Consider the following 22,579-nt stretch of genomic DNA (forward strand, 5'->3'; position numbering starts at 1 on the left):
GTTTATTCATACAATGCTGTGTGTATTCTTGGTAACCTGAATGGTAAGTTAAGGTAAGTCCCTTCAAATTTTTCTTCCACTTATGTATAAAAAAGTAATGTTTGTTTTGTTTGTTTGTTTGTTTTGCTTGAATGGGTCTTTAAAGGCTAAAAGGAGGGTTTTTGACTTGCTGCCACTTAAGAAAATTTCACAGTGGTCGAGAACTAATTTCATCAGGAAACATTCTGAGCTTCAGTTAAAATGTAAAATGCTTTCCTTAGCCCCAGGATAAAATAAAATTTCATTTGCTTTTACTTATCTGCAATAATGCCAATAAAGAGATATTGCCGGGGGAACATGAGGGAAGCCAATTCTGTAGCTGAACAAATCGATGGTAAATCTACTTGCCAAATCCTGAACAATCCCACTGAATAAGTGTTGGGAACACCCCCCCCCCCCCCCCCGCACAGCCATAAACCGCAAACGCATAGCTTCTTGATGAACAGTAACAGGTAAGGCTCACGAGCGATGGCGTTATTGAATGTGTGCTGGCGTGCCGGACGTTTCTAAGCCCTTTCGCCCTAAAGGCTGGTGCCATCATAGTCCCCATTGTTCAGATAAAGAAATTGAGGTACAGAGAGGGTAGGTCAACCAAGAGAGGGCCAAGGGTGGGTGGTTCTGGAACCCATTCGCTTTTCCTGTACACTGTACTGCCCCTGAGATATATATCTCCAAACCAAAGAAAGGTTTCCAGAAGATGCTAGAAAAACTCCGAACCACGATGGTGACAGTGAGAATTATGACAATCATTGAGTCTTTCACAGCCTACTCAGGTACTATGGTAGGTATTTTTTTTCACATGTTATCTCATTTAATCTTTATAACCTAGGGGTTTAGATTTGATTAGTTTTAATTTTTACTTATTTATTTGCTTCTTAGGGCCGCACCTGTGGCATATGCAAGTTCCCAGGCTAGGGGTTGAGTCAAAACTGTAGCTGCTGGCCTATACCACAGCTACAGCAATGCCAGATCCGAGCTGCATCTTCGACCTACCCCACAGCTCATGGCAACACCGGATCCTTAACCCACTGAGGGGGGCCAGGGATTGAACCTGCATCCTTATGGATAGTAGTTGGATTTGTTTCTGTTGCACCACAACAGGAACTCCTAGATTTGATTATTTTTTATTTTATAATGAAACAGGCTCAGAGAGCTTAGGTAATTTGCTTAAGGTCACAGAGCTAGTTATTGCTGACTTTGGATACAAACATGTCTACAGCTAGTGCTTCTCCCATTACCTGGCTTCCACACCTGTGTCAGTTCCCGATTCAGTAAGCAGAGGGGACCAAAATGTTCTTCTCTAAACAGAATTCTCCAAAGAAGACACACGGATGGCCAAAAAACACATGAAAAGATGTTCAACATCACTCCTCATTAGAGAAATGCAAATCAAAACCACTATGAGGTACCACCTTACACCAGCCAGAATGGCCATCATCCAAAAGTCTACAAACAAAAAGTGCTGGAGAGAGTGTGGAGAAAAAGGAACCCTAGTACACTGTTGGTGGGATTGTAAACTGGTGCAACCACTGTGGAAAACAGTATGGAGATGCCTCAGAACACTAAAAATGGAACTCCCATTTGATCCAGCAGTCCCACTCCTGGGCATCTCTCCAGAGAAAACCATGACTCGCAAAGACACACGTACTCCAATATTCACTGCAGTACCATATACAATAGCCAAGACATGGAAACAACCTAAATGCCCATCGACAGAGGAGTGGATAAAGAAGAGGTGGTCCATATACACAATGGAATATTACTCAGCCATTAAAAAGAACAAAATACCGGCATTTGCAGCAACGTGGATAGACCTAGAAATTATCATGCTAAGCGAAGTCAGTCAGACAATGAGACACCAACATCAAATGCTTTCATTTGCATGTGGAATCTGAAAAAAGGACACATGAATTTCTTTGCAAAACAGACACTGACTCACAGACGTTGAAACCTATGGTCTCCACAGGAGACAGTTTGGGGGGTGGGGGGATGCCTAGGGATGGAAATCCTATAAAATTGGATTGTGATGATCATTATACAACTACAAATGTAATAAATTCATTGAGTAATAAAAAAAAATGTTCTCGGCACTGCGATAGCCATTATCAATTTCCTTATCACTAACTACCATTGGGACACTTGGTACCTCTTCCCACCTCAGAGTGAAGTTGCGTGTGATGTAATTTTAAAATATTTTAACATACCCGGGTAAGGCATATGCTTTGTGAATTTAGAATTTAGCATTTTATTAGAATTATTCACTCAGGACTGGTGTCTGACTCCTAAATTAACTAAATGAATGGCAGGGTTAAAAAGGGTCTAGTGTGGCTGAAGTTTTTCCTCCATATATGCTCATAACTACTAATTGGAAAAAAAAAACATAAAAATCCTTAGCTATAATGAGACGTCCCATCCCTTTAAATTTACTGAGATCCAGTAAATGGAAACTGATTCCAGGACAGGGAAGCAAAATTTCAAGTCCCAGGGGATGGGATGTCTTCCTGCTGAGAGTCTAAGCCCTAGAGCCAGAAGGAAGATCTGGACACGTCTTCTTGTGTGGGGTGGACATCTGTGTGGCCAAGGGCACAGACCTAGGACTCCCTGCCCTCTGAGCACGAGCCACTGGCCCAGGCTGCCTTGCAGGGGTGGCGTTCGAATTTTGAGGATGAGGCTCTGGTTTAGGAAGGCCAAGTCATTGCTCCAGTGTCACAAGACCAGCAAGAGGCAGATCCTAAACCCCATCCCAGGCAGGTATGAATGAGGTCCGTCCCGCTCTTACCTACGGAATCGTCCCACCTTGGTCTCCACGGAGCCAAGATTGTAGCAGTGGGGAGCAGGGGCCAGGGCATTTCTGAGAACACAACGCCTCCCCCCGACCCCCGCCGCACCCCAAGACGCCTTCTCAACAGACCTACCTTACCAAATTATCAGTGGAACGAAACCCACTTTTCTAACTTGGGTTGGGATTTCAGTGTTTTCCCTTGTGGGAAAGCGCCGATGTCAAGAATGCAGAATGAAAGGGTCTCGAACGGCAGGAGGGTTTCTCTTCGTCTCTTTTCTGGGAAAGCTCCACGGAGATTTTTAAGGAACTGAAAGGGGGCTGAATACGTCATCCTAGTTTCCATGGTATTTTGCGCGTGGCTCATACGCACCCACGCCAAATACGGTCTGCCTTTGGGGGTGCAGTCTGACTACTTTACTTTGCGAAGCTCAAACAAGTGTTGTTGTGCCAAGGATATAGGGCTTCCCTTTTTCTGGGAAGGTGACGGTTTTCTATCACAAGGAGTAAAAGAACCCCCAGTGCTCTAATGAATGTGGCCCATTCCGCTAGGGCACGATGCCATGGGGTGTGTCTAAACTCTCAGACAAGACGTCACAAGCAGGCAAGATGGATTTCTCTGTAAATGTAAGTTGGGTCTCTCTCTCTCTCTCTCTCTGTTTTTTTTTTTTTTTTTTTTTTTTTTTTAGGGCCACACCCGCAGCATATGGAAGTTCTGGGGCTAGGGGTCAAATCAGAGCTGCAGTTACTGGCCTACACCAGAGCCACAGAAATGCCAGACCTGAGCCTCATCTGCTACCTACACCACAGCTCAGGGCCATGCTGGATCCTTAACCCACTGAGCAAGACCAAGGATCGAACCCGCATCCTGAAGGACAGTATGTTGGGTTCTTAACCCACTAAGCCACAACAGGAACTCCTTTTTTTTTTTTTTTTTTTAACTTTAGGAGATTCGTATACCATATCAAACCAACTATCCTAACACAGTTTCTAAAATAGAAAAAGTAAAGCTAAAATAAACGCTTATTCAATAGATAGAGAGTGCCAATCGAGATTCTACTCGGAAGCCCACTTTCCCAAGGGTACTCGTGGGCTGGGAGAGCTGTCCCAGGACGCGGGCTGGTCAAGGCCGCACAAAGCAAAGGTGGTAACTCTAGCCCCTGAGAAGGAGGCAAATGTGTAACTGGCAAAAATTCAGCCATCCAACCATCAGAAGCATAAAACTCCTTAATAATTCCTTCTAAACAATAAAGCATTTTTCTCCCTCAAAAATACTTAAGTGGCAGGGCAGCGTGGTACCTTTCACGTGGACATTGGAATAAAGAAATCAGAGGGCCTACACATCAGTGGTTACGTTGTCTCTTGAACTCTTAAAATTTACATCTCCAGGCCCATCGGGGTGTCCTACTGGGGGCATGACGCAAGGAAGCGGCTTCCAGGATGGGCCTGACCTGAGTCTGAGTTACAGACATCATAACCAGCCTTCCTGCACACCAATTCCCCACCCCTCCAGAAATCTTAATAGGCTTCTGTGAGCCTCCATGTAGAGCCAGCTGCATAAAATGATCCTTTGCTGAAAAGGGACTGGAGCAGGGTTCAAGCCGACATTGAAAGGTGACTGCGGAGGGCACGCTGTTCACACAATCCTTCTTTGATGTGTGTGCTGTGCACCTGCGATCAGATGATTCATTACCTGGGGCCGCTCTTTGGCAAGCTCCATCGTTCAGGCCTTGGGCTTCTGATGGGACAGTCCCACACCGGCCCAGGAAATAGAACAAGGTCAGCTTCTTCTCTCCCCGCTACCCACCCGGATGGGGATGGAGCCGGTTTAGCCTATAATGCATCTCTGTTTACTCTTTATGTAAAATCGAAACAGGGTACAAGACACTGGCCATGCCTGTTCTCCCAAGAGCGGGCCAAGCAAGACGTGGGAACCCCACTGCTGGGTACATAACCCGGGGAGGGAAAATCTTGGCAAGGATGCAGGCTCCTTCTCTCTTGCGTTTCATCATCAGAAACAGCTACACCCGAGAACCAGGTGCCCCAGCCGAGCGCCACCTTCGAAGGGAGGGCACCGCTGACACTATCGGCTTCAACCTCTTAGGCTCTGCAGGCAGCTTTTAGGTTTACTGGAGCCTTGAAAAGGGACCAACCACCCGCATTTGAAGCTTCGCCGGCGTCTTGGTGGCAGGACACAGGCACTTAGTGATATGAGGGGACAGCCCGTGCTGTGGGGAAGTCCGCTTCTTTTGTGAGAATTTGCAAGAGGCCAGGCAGGTGCGCGACTGGCAGTTGGCATCACTCTAACTCACTTTGTTAACCTTCACGAGACATCTTGACTGGAAACCCACCACCTCCCCTTGCATCCAGAAATTGGCTTTCTTAAGGCTAATTTAGAAATTGTCGAGCAATTAGGAAAGGAAACTTACCAGTTTCCTCCATTACCCAAGTTTCAAAAAAAATGAAAAAAAAAAGCAAAACTGAAATTTTCTTTGTAAAATATAACTTTAAACAAAAAAGGAGTCTCCTAGTCACGAAAAGTAAATTTTTTTCAATTAAGGTCATAACACGAGTCATTATATATAAATAAAACCCAAAGAAAACTTAGACATTATAGGGGAAGGAAAAAAAAATCTTGCTGCTAAAATAGACCCCTCCCAACCCCTGTCCTCATCATGGCCAGTAAACATAATTTATTTGCCTCGAATGGCTGTGGTTACATATCACTGTCATGCAAAAGAAATTCATTTCCTTTCCAAGTTCAATCTGCCATAAAAATTCACTCTTGTTCCCGTCTCCCACTCACCTGTCCTTGTGCATTAGTAACTAGTTGACCCGTGACCCCCTGAAGACTGGAGAGGGCATTGCCAAAGCCCTGTGAACTTGCTATGGAGCCCATGGCTGCTGCTGCTGCAGCCGCTGCAGCCTGACTTGCTAGTGGATTATTAACCAGCTGCAAAGAGAGAAAAGATCAGGGTGAAACCACCGAGACAGGCACAGCACACGGCAACAACATTCACTTGGGGAGGCAGTTCTCACTCCGAATGGCTCATGCAAAGGGCCTGGAACCCGGGGTGGGGGGGGGCATTCCCTCTGAGGCTGTAGGGTTGGGGTGAGGTTGGAAACGGGGCTGGAAGGGACCTCGTCTTCACCAACCCCAGCTGCTCCGTGGAGCCTGGGTTTGGGACTCGAGCAGGTGGGCCGGGAGCCAGGTGGGCTGTCAGGACCTCCCCGACGGAGAAATGATTTGAGAGAAGTCTCTAGGTTTTGTCCTCTAGACTAAATGCAATTCTGAGACACTGTCTGCTTTCCTGGAGGCAGCCAGTCCAAACGCAGGATGAACGCAGGACGGGAGGCGGCGGGGAGGAGGGAAGAGCGGGTAGGGATTTCTGCAAGCGGGTTTAGCGCTTTCACGGGTGCATCGCAGTCTCTTTTAGGGTCCGAGGTCATTCCACTGCCTTCTCCAAGGAAGAAGGAAACCAAAGTCAGGAGAAATGGAAACCTCCAGCCTCTGTGCTCTCAGAGCAAGAGCCTGCAGTAGGGGCATTTGGGGTCGGGGAGGGCCGCTCCTCCGAACCACGGGGTTCAAGGCCAAGGACAAGAGGACCCTTGGTGAGCGGTCAGGTTGACCTCGGCTTGCTGTTGTAGTTGGTGTATGGCCTTCCCTTGGCCTCTTTCCCGGGACAAGAGGAAACAGGGGGGGAGAATTTGACTGGGTCAGGGGAGGGAGCAGCCCAAGGAGGCAGTTAGGGCTGCCAAATTTTGTTTTTCTGTGGAGACCAATTCCATATTCTTTATCCTGCCAATTTTCCACGTCGCAGGTTTTCAAGCCTTCTGACCATGAGGCAGAAGTGTAGCCTGAACTAAAATCTGCATTTAGGTTAATGACTAGATATAAATGCAAGAAACATTTAAACTATTTTCACAGTATTGGTTTTGATACATGAATTTCATTTGTATTTATTCTAGGCTGTTATTTTTTTTCATACAGTTCCTCTCAAGTACAACAATTGTGTATAATAATGCATTTTTCCATCACCCATCCCCACACCCATGAAATTCCTGCATTTAGCAGAAACCTGCCAAGACTAAGCCTTGGTGGAAAAAAATTAATGCCATATTTAATTCAAGTTCTAGAAGTTCTTTTAAAGATGCTTCTTCTTTTTCTTTTTAACCTGCTTCACTTTGTCTTTACTGTCTCGTTTCTTTTTTCTTTCTCTTTTTTTCTTCTTTTCTACTCTTTCCTTCCCTCAAAACCTATTTTATCACCGAATTCCTTTGGAAATTTGCCGAGAGCTTACATCATCTGGTGAGGACAGAAAGACTATCGAAGGAAATATGAAAAAGGACCAGAATTTAATAATTCCTTTCTCCCCCTCGTTAATGTGGTTTTTTTTATCTTCTTGACTCATTTATAACCAAATTTCATAGAACTAGTTCTACAGCAATACTATTGGCCCAGCACATTTTTTTTTTTTAAGAAATGGATACCTATTTTCAGCTCATTACTTGGCCTTTATCTCTTTCCTAAAAGATAATAATGATTTTCTTTTTAAGAAGAAAAAAAAAATTCTCATTCATCAGCCTCAAGAGAAACCCTGTCTTATCCTAGATAACCACCATGGGATTTAAACTTCAAATTGGCCTTGATCTTGGTTTCCGGAGTAGATGTGTTTAGTGCATCTGAGGCCAGTAATGGTGGATGTTTAATATAAACGCTCCTTCCTCTTGGCTTGATTCCCTAAAGTGAAAGAGTCCACAGTGTGTTCTTTGCTGTCGCTCCTCCGGTGAGAAGACCGCTCTGGGAGCACCTGCTCCAAATGGCCAGGATGGACACTGCCCAGCGCCACACAAGTCCCAGGTCATCTGCCAGCTGCTATGTGTGCATTTCTTTCATACAACACAAACTGAACTCATAAGGAGATTCCTGGGTTTCAGGGAGATCTCACAATAAACTTCTCCATCTCAAAGACTGAATTATGTGCAATTTGGTTTTAACGCTGCAGATGCAATTTTGTGGATAAATTTGGGGTGAACTTTTATTTATTTACTGCCTTCCCCCCCCCCCCCCCAGGACTGCACCTGTGGCATATGAAGTTTCCCAGGCTAGGGGTCGAATCGGAGCTGCAGCTGCCAGCCTACACCACAGCCACAGCAATGTGGGATCCACGCCCCATCTGCGACCTCCTCCACAGCTCACGGAAATGTCAGATCCTTAACCCACAGAGTGAGGCCGGGGATGGAACCTGAGCCCTCATGGACGCTAGTCAGATTCTTAATCCACGGAGCCACAACTCAAACTCCAGCAGTGATTCCTACTTAAAAGCAAATACTTAAAAAAAATTGTAAGACATTTCCTTAATATCTAGGTCAATCAAAAATTCAGGTAGGAAATTTTGGAATTATTTTCTAGATACAACACATGGTGTAGGTAAGAATTCCTGACATCTAGCTCACTCGCATGTTGTTCAGCTCGAATCCCATGTCACTGCAATACAAGTAGGCATTATATAAAGGATAAACTATTGTTCTGAATATAAAACAAAGCAGCCACTTAAAAGCAGGCTCTGACCTTTTGTGATATGGGGCCAGCAACGGGTGCCTGTCTTTGCCTTGGAAGATGGCCTCAGCCATCACAGATTTACAGATTTGGTTAATTTTTTTTTGAATTTTTCACCTTACTGTTACTCAAGTTTTCATAAAGGTATTACCTGCATTGGATACTGCAAAAGGTACAAATAGATGGAAAATGTATTTTCCCCTTCCCTACCTCCTGGTGCAAAATGTCCCCCGTAGCAGCAATCACGGAACCATTGGCTGCGTAGCCTCCTCAAGGCACACACCAGAGTGCACGTCTGCTGGTTAATTTTTTAAAACGTTGATTTCCTCTATCTCGTGGTCTTCGGTTGACATCATTTGTTCCTTTTTCTGCCAACTTGCCCTCTTAATGGAGCAAATGCCAACTGGCAGGCGCTCCTCCTTCCTGCTCTGCATCTGTAGGTCTTTGTGAAGGTAGTGGGGGCGGGGGGGGCTCGCCATCCCTGAGATGCGGGGCTAGACGTGAGGGCGGGGGCGGCGGGGGGGGCAGGTCAATCTGTAAGCTGACGGCATTTCGGGTGGACCGCTGGTGATGGAGGCAGCGTCGTAAATGCCTTTTGGCTCTTCTGTGTGTGACTCTGCCGGGGCCGGGCTGTAACATGCATGTGCATTTGCGGCAGGGACGGGGCGGGATGGCCGGGCAACCGCAGCCTTCTCCTCATCACCTCGGGCCGCGGCGCTCGGTGTGGTCTCCAGCCACGTCCTATGAGCAGTGCTCCTCTCAGCGCTTCTTCCTGATGGGACTCCCCGCGCAGATCCGGACAGCGGGGCGCCCAGGCACTGCACACGCGCACGGCGAGCATCTTAATGTCCTGGGACCGACCGGATGTTCGCAGTTGCGGCCAAGGGCAGCCCTCAGAGCTCTCCGGCTCACGCGCCTCACCGCGAAGCACGGCCCAAATGAGGGCCCACTGCGGTGCGTACTTGTGTTTTCAACGGGCCCACTCAACAGGCGCATGCTGGCTTCTGGCGCCTGCTTGTTTATGAACGTGTACGCTCTCACAGCAGGGATGTGCAGACGGAAAGAGGCCTCATGCCACGTGCCCCTGGGTTCTGGGCCTTGAATACATTCAGCTCTCCTTTGCTAAACCTCACTCTAGACACCTACTACTAGAAACACTAACTTTTTTATTTTATTTTATTTTATTTTTTGGATTTTTAGGGCTGCACTAGCAGCATGTGGAAGTTTCCAGGCTAGGGGTGGAGCAGGAGCTGCAGCTGCTGGCCTATGCCACAGCCACAGCCATGCCAGATCTGAGCCGCATCTGCGATGGACACCACAGCTCACTGCAATGCCATCCTTAACCCACTGAGCAAAGCCAGGGATCAAGCCTGCATCCTCATGGTTACTAGTTGGGTTCCTTACCCCTGAGCTGTAGCGGGAACTCTGAAACACTAACTTCTTAAGACAGCTCTGTGTGCCCAAATTTTAGAGAGTGAAATAACAGAATGCTACAACCAAACCTGTTTCGTCCTGGTAAGGAAGGGCTCCAAACCTCACAGAGCCTGGGCCATCCGCTCATGCCGCTGTGGGCATCAGTTCTGAGAACAGACCCCCTTGGCCTGTGACTGCAAGAAAACCATGCCTCCCATTCTCAGAGGTTAAACGGGTGTAAAGATGCACCGCAGCTCAGAGTGATGATGCGAATTAAGTGAGACAACATACACAAAAGGTTTAGAACAATACTTAGCATATAGCGTGTTCTCATTAACGTCAGAGCCGTGATTCTCACCGTTCATTCTGTGGGTCGGGATTTTGAACTAATAAGCTTATCAGAATTACAACTCCCTCCACAAATATCTTCTTATTCTGGAAATAATGTGAACACAGGTAACTGAATTCTTTGTTTCTATATACATATATATATATATATATATATTTTTAAGTTTTTTTGTCTTTTTGCCATTTCTTGGGCTGCTCCCGCAGCACATGGCGGGTCCCAGGCTAGGGGTTGAACTGGAGCTGTAGCCGCCAGCCTACACCGCAGCCACTGCCACACGGGATCCGAGCCACCCCTGTGACCTACACCACAGCTCATGGCAACACCAGATCCTTAACCCACTGAGCAAGGCCAGGGATCGAACCCGCAACCTCATGGTTCCTAGTCAGATTCGTTAACCACTGCACCACCACGGGAACTCCTGTTTTTATATTTTAAACTGAATTCTCTCACTATATTTTGCTTATTTTTATTTTATTTTAAAATTTTTATTATCTTTTGCTAACTTTTTATTTTATTTTATTTTATTTTATTTTTGTCTTTTTGGGCTGCACCTGCGGCATATGGAGGTTCCCAGGCTAGGGGTTGAATCAGAGCTACAGCTGCCGGCCTCCACCACAGCCACATCATATTTTGCTTATTTTTCAAGAGCAGCTTGAAGGAAGCTATTAGCCAAGTAATGTGACTATTGAATGAGGTGAGTTTCATAATTGAAAAGATAAACATGCTGTTTAAAAATATTTGGGATGGGAGTTCCTTTGTGGCACAGTAGGTTGAGGATCTTGTGTTGCCATGGTCGCTGCTGTGGGGTGGGTTTGATCGCTGGCCCCTGGAACTTCCACACACTGCAGATGGGGCCCAAAAAATTATTTGGAACTGGAGGGCGTTAGAAAGAAAAGTATTTAAAGCATGACGCTGCTGCTTGCTTGTCTGGGACCTCTCATATTTGATCATTTACAGAGAAATGTACAGAGAAAGCACTGTTTTGATTCTGAGGCCAGGCTAGAGAGAGGGCAGACCAGCCACCTTTTCTAGTCTGTTATCTCACACTTTCTCCCCAACATGTTAAGTTAGGTTTCCAGAAGGAATTCCATTTGCCATTTAATTCCTGCCTCGTGCCAAAATACTGTGAGTGAGTCGGTCCCACTGTTACTGATTTGATAGTGAGGGCACAGAGGAAGAGGATTTATAAAAAGAATTTCCTGTAGGATGTGCAGGGGTTGATTTCTATATTCACGTATCACCAGGGGTCCTCGTTACTCATCTCATCATGAGAATAGACCCGCGTTCTCAAATCTATAGTGCTTTCTGCACATTTTCATTAACTGTGGACACTAACTGGTAATGAGAAGACAAGCTTCGCTAAACTTTCTTCAAGGACTCCTCTTAGGAGTTCCCTTGTGCCACAGCAGAGTAAGGATCTGGCATTGCCACTGCAGTGGCGCAGGTTTGATCCCGGCCTGGGAACATTCACAGGTGGCAGGTACAGCCAAAAACATAAAAGGATTGCTCTTTGATGATGTCATACGTGTGACATCAGATGGTGTCGCTGCACAACGGCGGGTCTTGCCCCTTCTTCTCTTTCTCTGAAAGACTCATCCTGCAGCCTGCGAAAGCGCGCAGGTTTGTTGAATCTGGGCATTCGTCATCAGGATGTTCTGTGTGAAAAGTGGCTGATGACATTCGTCTGTCATCATAAACCTCGTTTGCAAACATGTCAGCGTGTGCGGCATTTGGCTGTGGCCCTACATTCTATGGCTCTGTCTCTCTGCGGGGAGGACCTTATGAATGCAACGGGCTCCAACCACTCCTGGGAGCATAACTGCCCACGATCTACAGTTTTATCCTTCGCCTCATGAGCTCCGTGAGTTTTATGGAGTATGGGTTTTGGAGCCGCTCTTTTTGCTACTAACTTTTCAGTTGAAGACTCGGGAACTGCGGTGCCACTTGTTTTTCCATGAGGGTGTCGATAAGCACACTCGTCACAATCCCCCCCCCCCCCCCCCCCGAAGGTCTGAAATGACTCGCATCGCCTGCCTAGAAACATGGCTTTTCAAGTTCATCTACACGGAACTGGACTATGCTTACGCTGTTCCCATGAAGAACCCATGGGGACTCTTTTACCCAAACCAGTATCTCCCCCTCCTCCTCTCAAGTCTTCTCTTAAAGGGCAAGGACGCGCCAGTAGGCAAACAGGGGCAGGGCGGCCGTACTCATCTCAACGGTCCACTTGCTGTGAGGTTGATGCCTCCAGGTTTTCCTCGGGGTCTCATGATTATTATGTGTTATAAAACCTCATAGCAGAAATCAGTTTTGTGAGTTTTAATACTGAGCCAAGCTTTGCTGCTTGCTCTCTGCCCCCTTCCCTGGAGAGATGACAACGTGATGGATGCTATAACCATCTGACTTTCTGCCAACCGAGAGGCTCCATTCCCATTGCTGGGAAGGCTCAGACTGGAGGCACTGAGGTTTGCAGTGAGGACTCTCGGGCACTGGAACGTCCTGAAACACCTGGGAGTCATCCGCGTAAAATCACACGGATTTCAGTGTGGTCTCAGAATGGACTTTATTTTAATTTTGTGGCAAAACTGTTAAGTATAGTAACTTTCCATTAACACTCCAGTAACTTTTTTTTTAAATGGCCACGCACACAGCATATAGAAATTCCTGGGCCAGAGATTGAATTTGAGCCATAGCTGTGACCTACACCACAGTGCAGCAATGCCAGACCCTTTAACCCCTCTACTGGGCTGAGGACCCAACGCGCACTTGTGCAGCAACCCGAGCCACTTCAGACTCCTAACCCACTGTGCCATAGAGGGAGCTCCTCCAGGAATCTTCTATCAACACTCAGCCATACTGACGAACAGAGGAATTTTCCAAATAACTGAAGTCTGAGGTTGAGTCCTCCAGAAACAGGATGGAGGGAGGGAGGGAGGAATTCCAGTCTGGGAGGGGCTCTGGGGCGTGACTTCCCACCCGAGGCAAGGAAACAGGAGGCCCTCACTCCACATCTGACAGTCAAGGCAACAGCCCTGGGTAGAGGAGAGGCTTGCCCACCACCCAGGCATTGTTGGTGGTGGGTTCCCAGGAGGATGGACACAGACGCCCCCCACCCCCCGCCCGCATCCCGAATGTGGCTGTTCATCTTGGAGACCTGCTGCGGACATGGGTACAGCCCAGCACCCAGCACAAAATCTCTACCCTTCCCGGAATGTGGCTGCTCAAGCTGGGCAGCAAGACACAATGGCCTGCGGAAAACACCTGTCTGTGTAGACTCACCACCTGCAAGGACGAACTGCCCTCTGTCGTGGGACTTGACCCCCTCCCCCTCCCCTGACCGTCCCCTCCTCCTTCGCTGTTCCCACCACAGGTTCCTGCCATGAACTCCATCCAGCCACAGATGCCCGCCACAGAAGCCGGAGAAGCCCAGCGCCTCCTCACCGTCGGGGCGGGCGCCATCTGGGGCTCAGCCCGCCCCCCTCTGAGGCCTTCATAAATCTCTCTGGCTGTACCCACGTGGCCTTGCACCTTCCTCCCGCGGCAAACCTGACCAGTGGCTCTTTGCTCCTGGGGCAAAGTAGCGTCCTGCCAGTGAGTGCCCTGCGTGCTGGTTGTTGAAAGCTCCCCCCACCCGCCCCGAGGTGGGGGCAACTTACAGAAAAGAAGCCTTCCAGGGAATCTGGGCGGGGACGGGAACACTGACTGCGACAGGCCAAACGTCACTCCCCTTCCCTCAGTAAAGCCTCCGCCCTGCAAACATTCATGCAGGGGGTCCCCGCTATGTTTTGGACACAGTGTGAGGGAGACGGTGACAGATTGACATGTTCCTACCCTCTGGGAGCTTCCCGTCAAACAGGGAAGGCGATCTGGTGGGAGGAGATGGGAAGCGGGAGAAGATGAGCCGGCCGGGGAGCAGTACCCGGTCCTGGAGGGGGTGGCTTCCGGGTGGAGTCGGGGGGGAGAGCGGAGGGCAGCCCTGGGTCTCGTCCTTGCTCAGAGTTGCAGGGACACGCGGCTGGCAGGGCCCGAGACATTCGGACTGAAGGGGACAGGGAAGCAGCGCAGGCTGAGGATGAAGCGCTCGTCTTCCGCAACCGACTGCCTGGGGTCCCGTTGTGAGGCTGCCAGTCACGGAACCTCTCTGCTACGGTCTGCTGGCGCATCTCCTCTCTCCAGTTCCTCCCCGGGCATCTTCATCCCCCGGTGGTGGTGCTAGGGGAGCGGGGCCCTCGGGGAGGCGCTCACGTCACAGGGGCGGAGCCTGTCTGAGTGGGATCCGTGCCTTTTAGGAAAGAGGCGCCCAAGGACACACACAGCCAGCAGGCACTGGGAACCAGGAAGAGGGCTCTCAGCAGAATCAGCCCTGCTGGGGCCTCGATCTTGGACTTCCCAGCCTCCAGAACTGTGGGAATTACACTTCTGCTTCATTAAGCCCTGCAGTCTGTGATATTTTGCTACAGCAGCCGGAGAGGACGGAAACACTCGCCGTGTCTTGCTTTCTTCAGTTTTAGTAAAATGGGGACACGAAGAGAAGGGACGATGTCATAGGGATGGCGTGAAAAATACATGAATTAACACATTGCAAAAAATGCTCCTGGCCTATCGTAAACACCATGCAAGCTTTGCTGTAGTAATTTCTATTCCTCCAGGAAGGTGTGGCCATTCTGTTGTTCTAGGGTTGAGTCTCCGTGGCCCCTCGCTCCCTCTGGAGTCACACCGGGCTTTTTGCAAGTCCTCAACCACCCTGGGGTGTTGGCGCTTGCTTTTTCTACAAATGCAACCCTTTCCCATTCACGCCTCTCTTCCCCCGGGTCAGCTCCTGAGGACACCTTCTTCAACTACTTTATCTAAAAAGCTTTCTTTTAGAGATTCATGCCAAGATATGTACAAGGAAATGAGGCTGAGGACGCATTTTAAAATCATCAGTGCGATGGAGAGAGAGGGTGGGGGTATCATGCAAGGGGGTCGGTCCACGGTTGGTCACTGGAGAAGCTGGATGGTGAATCTGTACAGTTCATGACACTATTTTTTTCTACTTTTATATGTGCTTGCAATTTTCCCTAATACAACGTTTTAACCAATTCCCTTTCGCTCTCCACCTAGTCTTCTCATGTATTTCACGGCACTTGTAGAGTCTAACATTAAATTGCTTACTTGTTTTTGCTCTTCATCCCTCTCTTTAGAATGTAGATTTGGGGTCGCTGCTGTATCGTCAGCTCCTTCAATACTACCAGGCACCAAGTACTACTGAGTCGGCCTTTGATCGACTCTGACTGAGTGAACGTGTGAGCTGACGATACCTCGGTCTCGCTGGGACCTTGGCGGGAGCTTGACCCTTCAATTTACAGAAAAGACTAAGAATTTCGGAGGCAAATTTGCTTACACTCATCTCTGAAAAAGTACAGCACCATACTTTGGTCAATCACACCCGCTCATTGACTGGCTAGAAGCCGGAACATGGTGACTCTGTCCTGAGGGTTCACGAATCATCCCTGATGCGTCAGTTCCTCCTATGAGTCAGCACCAGCTGGCCTCTCAGCTGCCCTGGGGAGACTCCCGCAAGGCATCCTGGGAATATCCCAGGATATAAGGCTCAGCAATGGCGGCCTCAGGGATGCAGGCCCAGCTCTTCCCTGGACACCCCGGATCAAAACTGCATGCCTGGAATCGAGTGGGGACGGCGCTGGGTGGAGGGCGTAAGCTCTAGGTTTGATGCTATCTGGGAGCTGAAGGATCAGGTGGCAGTGAGTGGGGGCTTTTAGTGTCATTATTTTTTAATCCTTGGTTCGTGCTGGTGGAGATGGAGTTGGGCTAAGACGTCTACATGGCCAGCCCAGCCTTGTGGACTGGAGCAAAGTCCCTGCAGACAGCAGCATGGGCGGGAACAGAAAGGCCTGGTTTCCCCAGATAAGGATGGATCCATGTGCAATGCTGCTTTGAGGCCAGATGACAGCGTGTGACCTCAATGGGGAAGGGGCGTGCTCTTGCACAGCCTCACTGAGCTGGGGTGTCGGGAGGTGTCTGGGCCGCTTGGGCATTTAGATGGTCTGTGGTCACTGGATGCAGAGTCAAAAGTAAGGTTCTACTCAGATGGCTTCACAAACCCTGCACACCATTGCGGGTGGATGATGAGGGGGGTGGGGAATCTACAAGCACAGGTGGATGCCCTGGGAATGTTCTAGACGTACGCTGGAGAGAGAGATGGATCGGCAGGGGGCTGGGTCCAGCTCTGCAGGCTGACTGATGAGATCTGTATCCAGGAGACAAGGACCACTTGAAGCAGGGGAAGAAAAAAAACAAGCCTGGCCAGCAAACTGTGATTTGGTGGCAAAATCTTAGAAAGCTCTGCGAAGGGATGCATTTCTTTTTTATGTTTAAATTTGCTGATAAAATTGTCAAGCCCAGAGTTGAGGGGAAAACTAGCTTTTAACTTACCCCGTACATTCGATTTTGAAGCAGAAAGGTCAACATTGTGGAAACCCATCAACCCCACATCAGATTTTATCCAAGTTCTGTGTACACCAATGCCGTGTTACCACGCGCTTACACATCTCATTTCCTTTTCTGTCTAGCCCTCCATTTAATAACCTGAAAATCTATCTTTTTATTGAGTTTCATGCTATTCTCTTACTTACATACAATAGTGCTCTTCTTACCAATTGCCTACTGTCATGGCACATTAGTTAGGTGAATTTGTTGATGTTTCAAAATTACTCCTGTATTTTTTATTCTATCATCCAGTTTAAATAAGAGATTGGGAGCACTCCTCCGATGAAAGAAAAAGGGCTATTTTTTTAACAGAATAAATTGCTTCCATGGTGCAGTCGTTGGTACTATTCTCATTTCTATAGCTATGAGAATGCACAGCTCACGCTTGCCCCACCCACGCCTAATCAAGTTACTCCCCAACACGGGTTGAGCCCCTGCAGGGAACACAGGTACTACTGAGAGCAGAAGAAAGATAAGGAAGGACGAGGCACTCAGAGAAAGACAAGACAGGGGCTGCTCTATGGAGCCACAGGACAACTCTGTTCATCAGATATTGAAGATATTCTTTTTTTTTTTTTTGGTCTTTTTGCCATTTCTTGGACTGCTCCTGCAGTATATGGAGGTCCCCAGGCTGGGGGTCGAATCGGAGCTGTAGCCGCCAGCCTATGCCAGAGCCATAGCAACGCGGGATCTGAGCCATATCTGCAACCTACACCACAGCTCATGGCAACGCCAGATCCTTAACCCACTGAGCAAGGCCAGGGATGGAACCCGCAACCTCATGGTTCCTAGTCGGATTCGTTAACCACTGGGCCACGACGGGAACTCCTGAAGATATTAATTCTGCTCGTAGCCATGGGCCAGGCTCTGAGCCACATCCCAGGGTAGCTTCTTACTTTGACTGCTTCCAGTCTAATGGATGAACTGCTGATTTCCACCTGCTGTAGCCATGCCATAAGAAAGTGGTACCCATGTCTGTGAGTCTGTTTCTGTTTTGTAGATAGGCTCATTTGTGCCACATTTTAGATTCCGCACATAAGTGATATCATACAGTCTTTGTCTACAGAACCAGACTTAGAGACATAAAGAACAGACTTGGGGTTGCCAAGGGGGTGGGGAGAGGGAGTGGGATGGACGGGGAGTTTGGGGTTGGTAGATGCAAACTTTTACATTTAGAATAGACAAGCCATGAAGCCCTATTGTGCAGCACAGGGAACTATATCCGGTCTCTCGTGAGAGACCGGAAGACGGGATGAGAAAAAGAATGCGTGTGTGTGTGCGATTGGGTCACTGTGCACACACTGTAAATCAACTATCAACTGTACTTTAAAAAAATTCAAAAAATAGGAGTTCCCGTCGTGGCGCAGTGGTTAACGAATCCGACTAGGAACCATGAGGTTGGGGGTTCAATCCCTGGCCTCGCTCAGTGGGTTAAGGATCTGGCATTGCCATGAGCTCTGGTGTGGACTGCAGACACGGCTTGGATCCCCTGTTGCTGTGGCTCTGGCGTAGGCCGGTGGCTACAGCTCCGATTCAACCCCTAGCCTGGGAACCTCCACATGCCGCGGGAGCGGCCCTAGAAAGGCAAAAAGACCAAAATAAATAAATAAATAAATAAATAAATAAATAATTAAAATTAAAAAAAGAAAGTGGTACCCAGAGCCCAGATGAGGGACCCTCACGAGACCTCAGGCATCCAAACCACCCAGGATGTTAGAATCCTGAAGGATGATTAGGAATCGATTAGGGAGGAGTTGAGAAGGGGAGAAAAAGCTTCTCACCCCCTGGGAGTAGCGTGGCTACAGTGAGGGTCAGAGAGGGCGTTTCGTGGGTGTTGAGCCACTGCACTGGCACTTGATTTGGGGAACGTGAAGTAGCGGGGGGGCGGGGAGGCAGAGGATGGGGTGAGGTGTGGGATTATGGAAGGAGCACTTTGCATGTCACTTTACAGGCTCTGCCCCTCATTGCGTAGGTGAGGGTGGAGGGACATGATCGGATCTGAGGGTTCGAGTGGTCACTTTGGAGATGGTTAGACTGGGGTGAGGGTGGGCCAGCCGGAGGCAAAGAAGATCAGAAAGCAGCTAGAGCAGAGAGGAAGGGCTGCCCTTCAGTAGGAGAAGGGGTGCGGCTTGGGGTAGCTTGGGACACGGAAGACAGTCTAGTCCACTACCCATTTTTAAAAATTAGTTCATTTAAAATTTTTTTACTGTGATTGATGAGTTCACTGTCCATTGATTCATGGAGCATCGACTCCCAGCTTCTCCTACAAAGAGCTTCCAGGCTGTGGGGAAGACAGATACCTGGATAGATTCGTTAAGAGACAGGGGTGCAAACCCAAACCATGATAAGAGATTACCTCATACCTGTTAGAACAGTTACTGTCAAATAGACAAGAAATAACAAGTGTTGGTGAGGACGAGGAGGAGAGGGAACGCTCACGCACTGCTGGGGGAAACGTAAACTGATGCAGCCGCTATGGGAAACAGTGCGGCGGGTCCTCAAAGATTAAGAAGACAACTGCCCTGTGAGCGCACGATTCCACTGCTGTATGTTTACAGGAAGAGAACAAATACACTAACTCGAAAAGATATCTGGGAGTTCCCCTCATGGCGCAGTGGAAACGAATCCGACCAGGAACCATGAGGTGGCAGGTTCGATCCCTGGCCTTGCTCAGTGGGTTAAGGATCCGGTGTTGCCATGAACTGCCGTGTAGGTGGCAGACAGATCCTGCGTTGCTGTGGCTTAGATCCTGCGTTGCTGCGGCCCTGGTGTAGGCCAGCAGCTATAGCTCCGATTCGACCCCTAGCCTGGGAACCTCCATATGCCATGGGTGTGTCCCTAAAAATACAAAAAAAAAAAAGATATCTGTACCCCCATGTCCATCGCAGCATCATTTACAATAGGCAAGACAAGGAAGCAACCTGAATATTCATCAGTGGATGAAAGAAAATATGGTGTGTGTGTATATTAATATCCATATACTATGAATATTATTTAGCCATGAAAAGGATTGAATCTTGCCATTTGCACAGCATGGACGGACCCCAAGAGCATTACGCTTAAGTGACCTAAGTCAGACAGAGAAAGACAAGGACAGCGTGATGTCACTTGTCTGTGAACAGCAGCAACAACAGCCCCAGCCCGCAGATGCAGAAACACACAGGTGGTTGCCAGAGATGAGGGTGGGAAGGTGGGCAAAATGGATGAAGGGGGGCCAAGAGCTATAAACTTCCAGTGATAAAATAAACGTCATGGGGATGTAAGGGACAGTATGGGGACTAAAGTTAATAATACTGTATTGTGCATTTGCAAGGCGCTGAAAGAGTAGCTCGTAAAAGTTCTTATCACAAGAAAATAATTTCTAACTAGGCATGGTGATGGATGTTAACTAGACCAACTGTAGTGATCACTTCCCATGACATACAAACGTCGAATCATTTTGTTGTGTTTGATACTAATATACTGGTGTGTGTCAATTACGTCTCAGCAAAAAAACAGGCAGCGCCGGTGGGCACAGCAGGGAGCAGTGTCATCGGCGAACGTGGGAAGAGGGGCAACTGGATGGTTCACTAGGAGAAGAGCGAGGTGCGAGGGAAGCTCCAGGAAATAATGGATCGGAGCTCAACCCCGAAGAAGTGGCAGATCCAGCAGCAGACGGGAGAAGAAGGGCGGTTAGAACACATACGGATTTATGGGAACCTCAGAATGCCTGGTGCGCTTGGAATGGCCAGAGCAGGGTTAGGGCAGGAGGTGGGGCTAGGAAGATCCTGAGATGGGTTGCGAAGGCCAAGGAAAAGGTGAGGAAAAGAGAAACTGGGAAGCGCCTGTCTGAATGGCATGCGTGTGTCCATATGACGGAAGCATCTCCTGCGAGACTCCCCAGCAAGCTGGTGCGAAGAAAGCACCTGGAAGAGGCTGGTGCGAAGAAAGCAGCCTCTTCCAGTGTGATGGAGACGCAGCCTTGACAGCTTTGCAGCTTGGGAAGAGAACTAACTGACACGCACGAAATCATAAAACACTTCATTGATTTTCGATAAAGGGAAATCTAAACGGAAGACTAACCAAACAAAATTTGAATTTTGAACAATTAAAAAAACCCATCGTCTTTTTTATTTTAAACCCATCATCTTTTAAAATACAGCATGTTCTCTGCGACCAAAAAACCCACAAAGATGGTTAATTTTAACCATGTAGCCAACCATCGTATCCATGGCTGTGTGCATGTGTCTTGAGCTGTGGTTTTATAAATGATAATTCTGTAAACTAAGTATAAGAGTAGTATTCATTTGTAAGATCTCAAGTCTCAGAATCTGCCCAAAGGGAACAGAAGTCTTTTATTTACTTTGGGGCTATTTTACTCCTGAATATGTGTATTCTCTATAGATACTAATTTTACCACTGAAACTCATAAACTTTTTTTTGTCTTTTTGCCTTTTCTAGGGCCACACCCGAGGCATACGGAGGTTCCCAGGCTAGGGGTCGAATCGGAGCTGTCTCCACCGGCCTATGCCAGAGCCACAGCAACGCCAGATCCGAGCCGCGTCTGTGACCTACACCACAGCTCATGGCCACACCAGATCCTTAACCCATGGAGCGAGGCCAGGGATTGAACCCGCAACCTCATGGTTCCTAGTTGGATTTGTTTCTGCTGAGCCACAACGGGAACTCTGAAACTTTGTGTAGATCCAAACGAGTTCCATCTATCACTTATTTGTTTTCCTCTGCCCATTTAAAAATTTTTAAAATGATTTTTATATCTTCCGTTACAGTTGGTTTACAGTGTTCTGTCAGGGTCTACTGTCCAGCAAAGTGACCCAGTCACACACACACACACACACACACACATACACATCCTTTCTCTCACAGTAGCCTCCATCATGTTCCATCGTAAGTGACTAGAGTTCCCTGTGCTATGCAGCAGGATCTCACTGCTTAGCGACTCCAAAGGCAATAGTTTGCAGCTATTCACCCCGGACTCCCAGTCCATCCCACTCCCTCCCACTCACCCTCGGCAACCCCAAGTCGGTTCTCCAAGTCCCCATCTATCACTTATAAAAGAACAAAATACGTGCTTCCTCTTTCTTCCACCCCAATAACCACACTGGTTATTAAAATATGCCTGTAACAAATGTTACACATAATATCGTGGTCTTATCCACCCATGGGCAGTGGAGAGCCTTGTGTAAGCTGTTACTGAATTCTTTTATTATGCATAATGGCTTGCTTGCTTCATAAAATTTACTCACTGAGCAGCTGTTGTAGAAGAAAGCTAATGAGAAGATGTGCTATTCTTCCTACAAAACAAGACCACATCTGAGGCAGGCATTATTTTTTCCCAAGGACCAGCAGAAGTCAACCTAGTTATTATTGATGAGTGACGGAAACTTTCCAACATCCACTCTGAGTTTACGAGAGGATTAGATTTACTATTTAGACCAGGGAGAGAAGAACATGCATCTCTGGTCATGTCACACCCATCTTTAAGGGACGCCCTCAAGCACCTGCGTTCTTGCTCTGCCGTAAAGACGCCGAGGTAGAGAGCACAGCTCCACCTGCGTCAGGCATGCCTCAGCCTCAGTGCCCACAAGCGCACTTTGCCTTTGGGAAGAACAAGCGGTCCAAATTATTAGAGAAAATACGACTCTGTAGATAGAGAAAGATAAGTAAGGGAAAGGAAAAAAAACAAAAAACCAAAAAACAGGACCAGAATGCTCAGAGGTAAGTAAAATCCTTCTGCGCTCACAAAATATATTGGTTATAGGTTGTTTGAAAAACATTAAGCTAACAGTAGAACCACTACCTGTAGGAGCCGTAAGCCAAGAAGATATAAAAAGTTGTTGTAGAGATCGTTTGGGAAGTTTCCATTAATAAAACCGAACACAGGTTAAAAAGCATAAAGCTTAATCTCACCAAGAGCAAAAGCAAGGCTGTGTCAGAATTTTCCGCATTT

The 22,579-nt window shown here is 47.9% G+C and overlaps 1 protein-coding gene across 1 annotated transcript in view; it reads right to left on the reverse strand.

Annotated features, from left to right (window-relative positions):
- Positions 1 to 22,579, reverse strand: part of POU6F2 (POU class 6 homeobox 2) — a 484,815-nt gene that overhangs the window by 61,832 nt on the left and 400,404 nt on the right. The window contains exon 6 of the mRNA XM_047763270.1: positions 5,625 to 5,771. Within this exon, the coding sequence (XP_047619226.1) occupies positions 5,625 to 5,771 (147 nt within the window). The remainder of the gene's footprint in view (positions 1 to 5,624; positions 5,772 to 22,579) is intronic.

This window comes from Phacochoerus africanus, chromosome 16 (genome assembly GCF_016906955.1).
Source record: "Phacochoerus africanus isolate WHEZ1 chromosome 16, ROS_Pafr_v1, whole genome shotgun sequence".
In the NCBI taxonomy this organism is placed as follows: domain Eukaryota; kingdom Metazoa; phylum Chordata; class Mammalia; order Artiodactyla; family Suidae; genus Phacochoerus; species Phacochoerus africanus.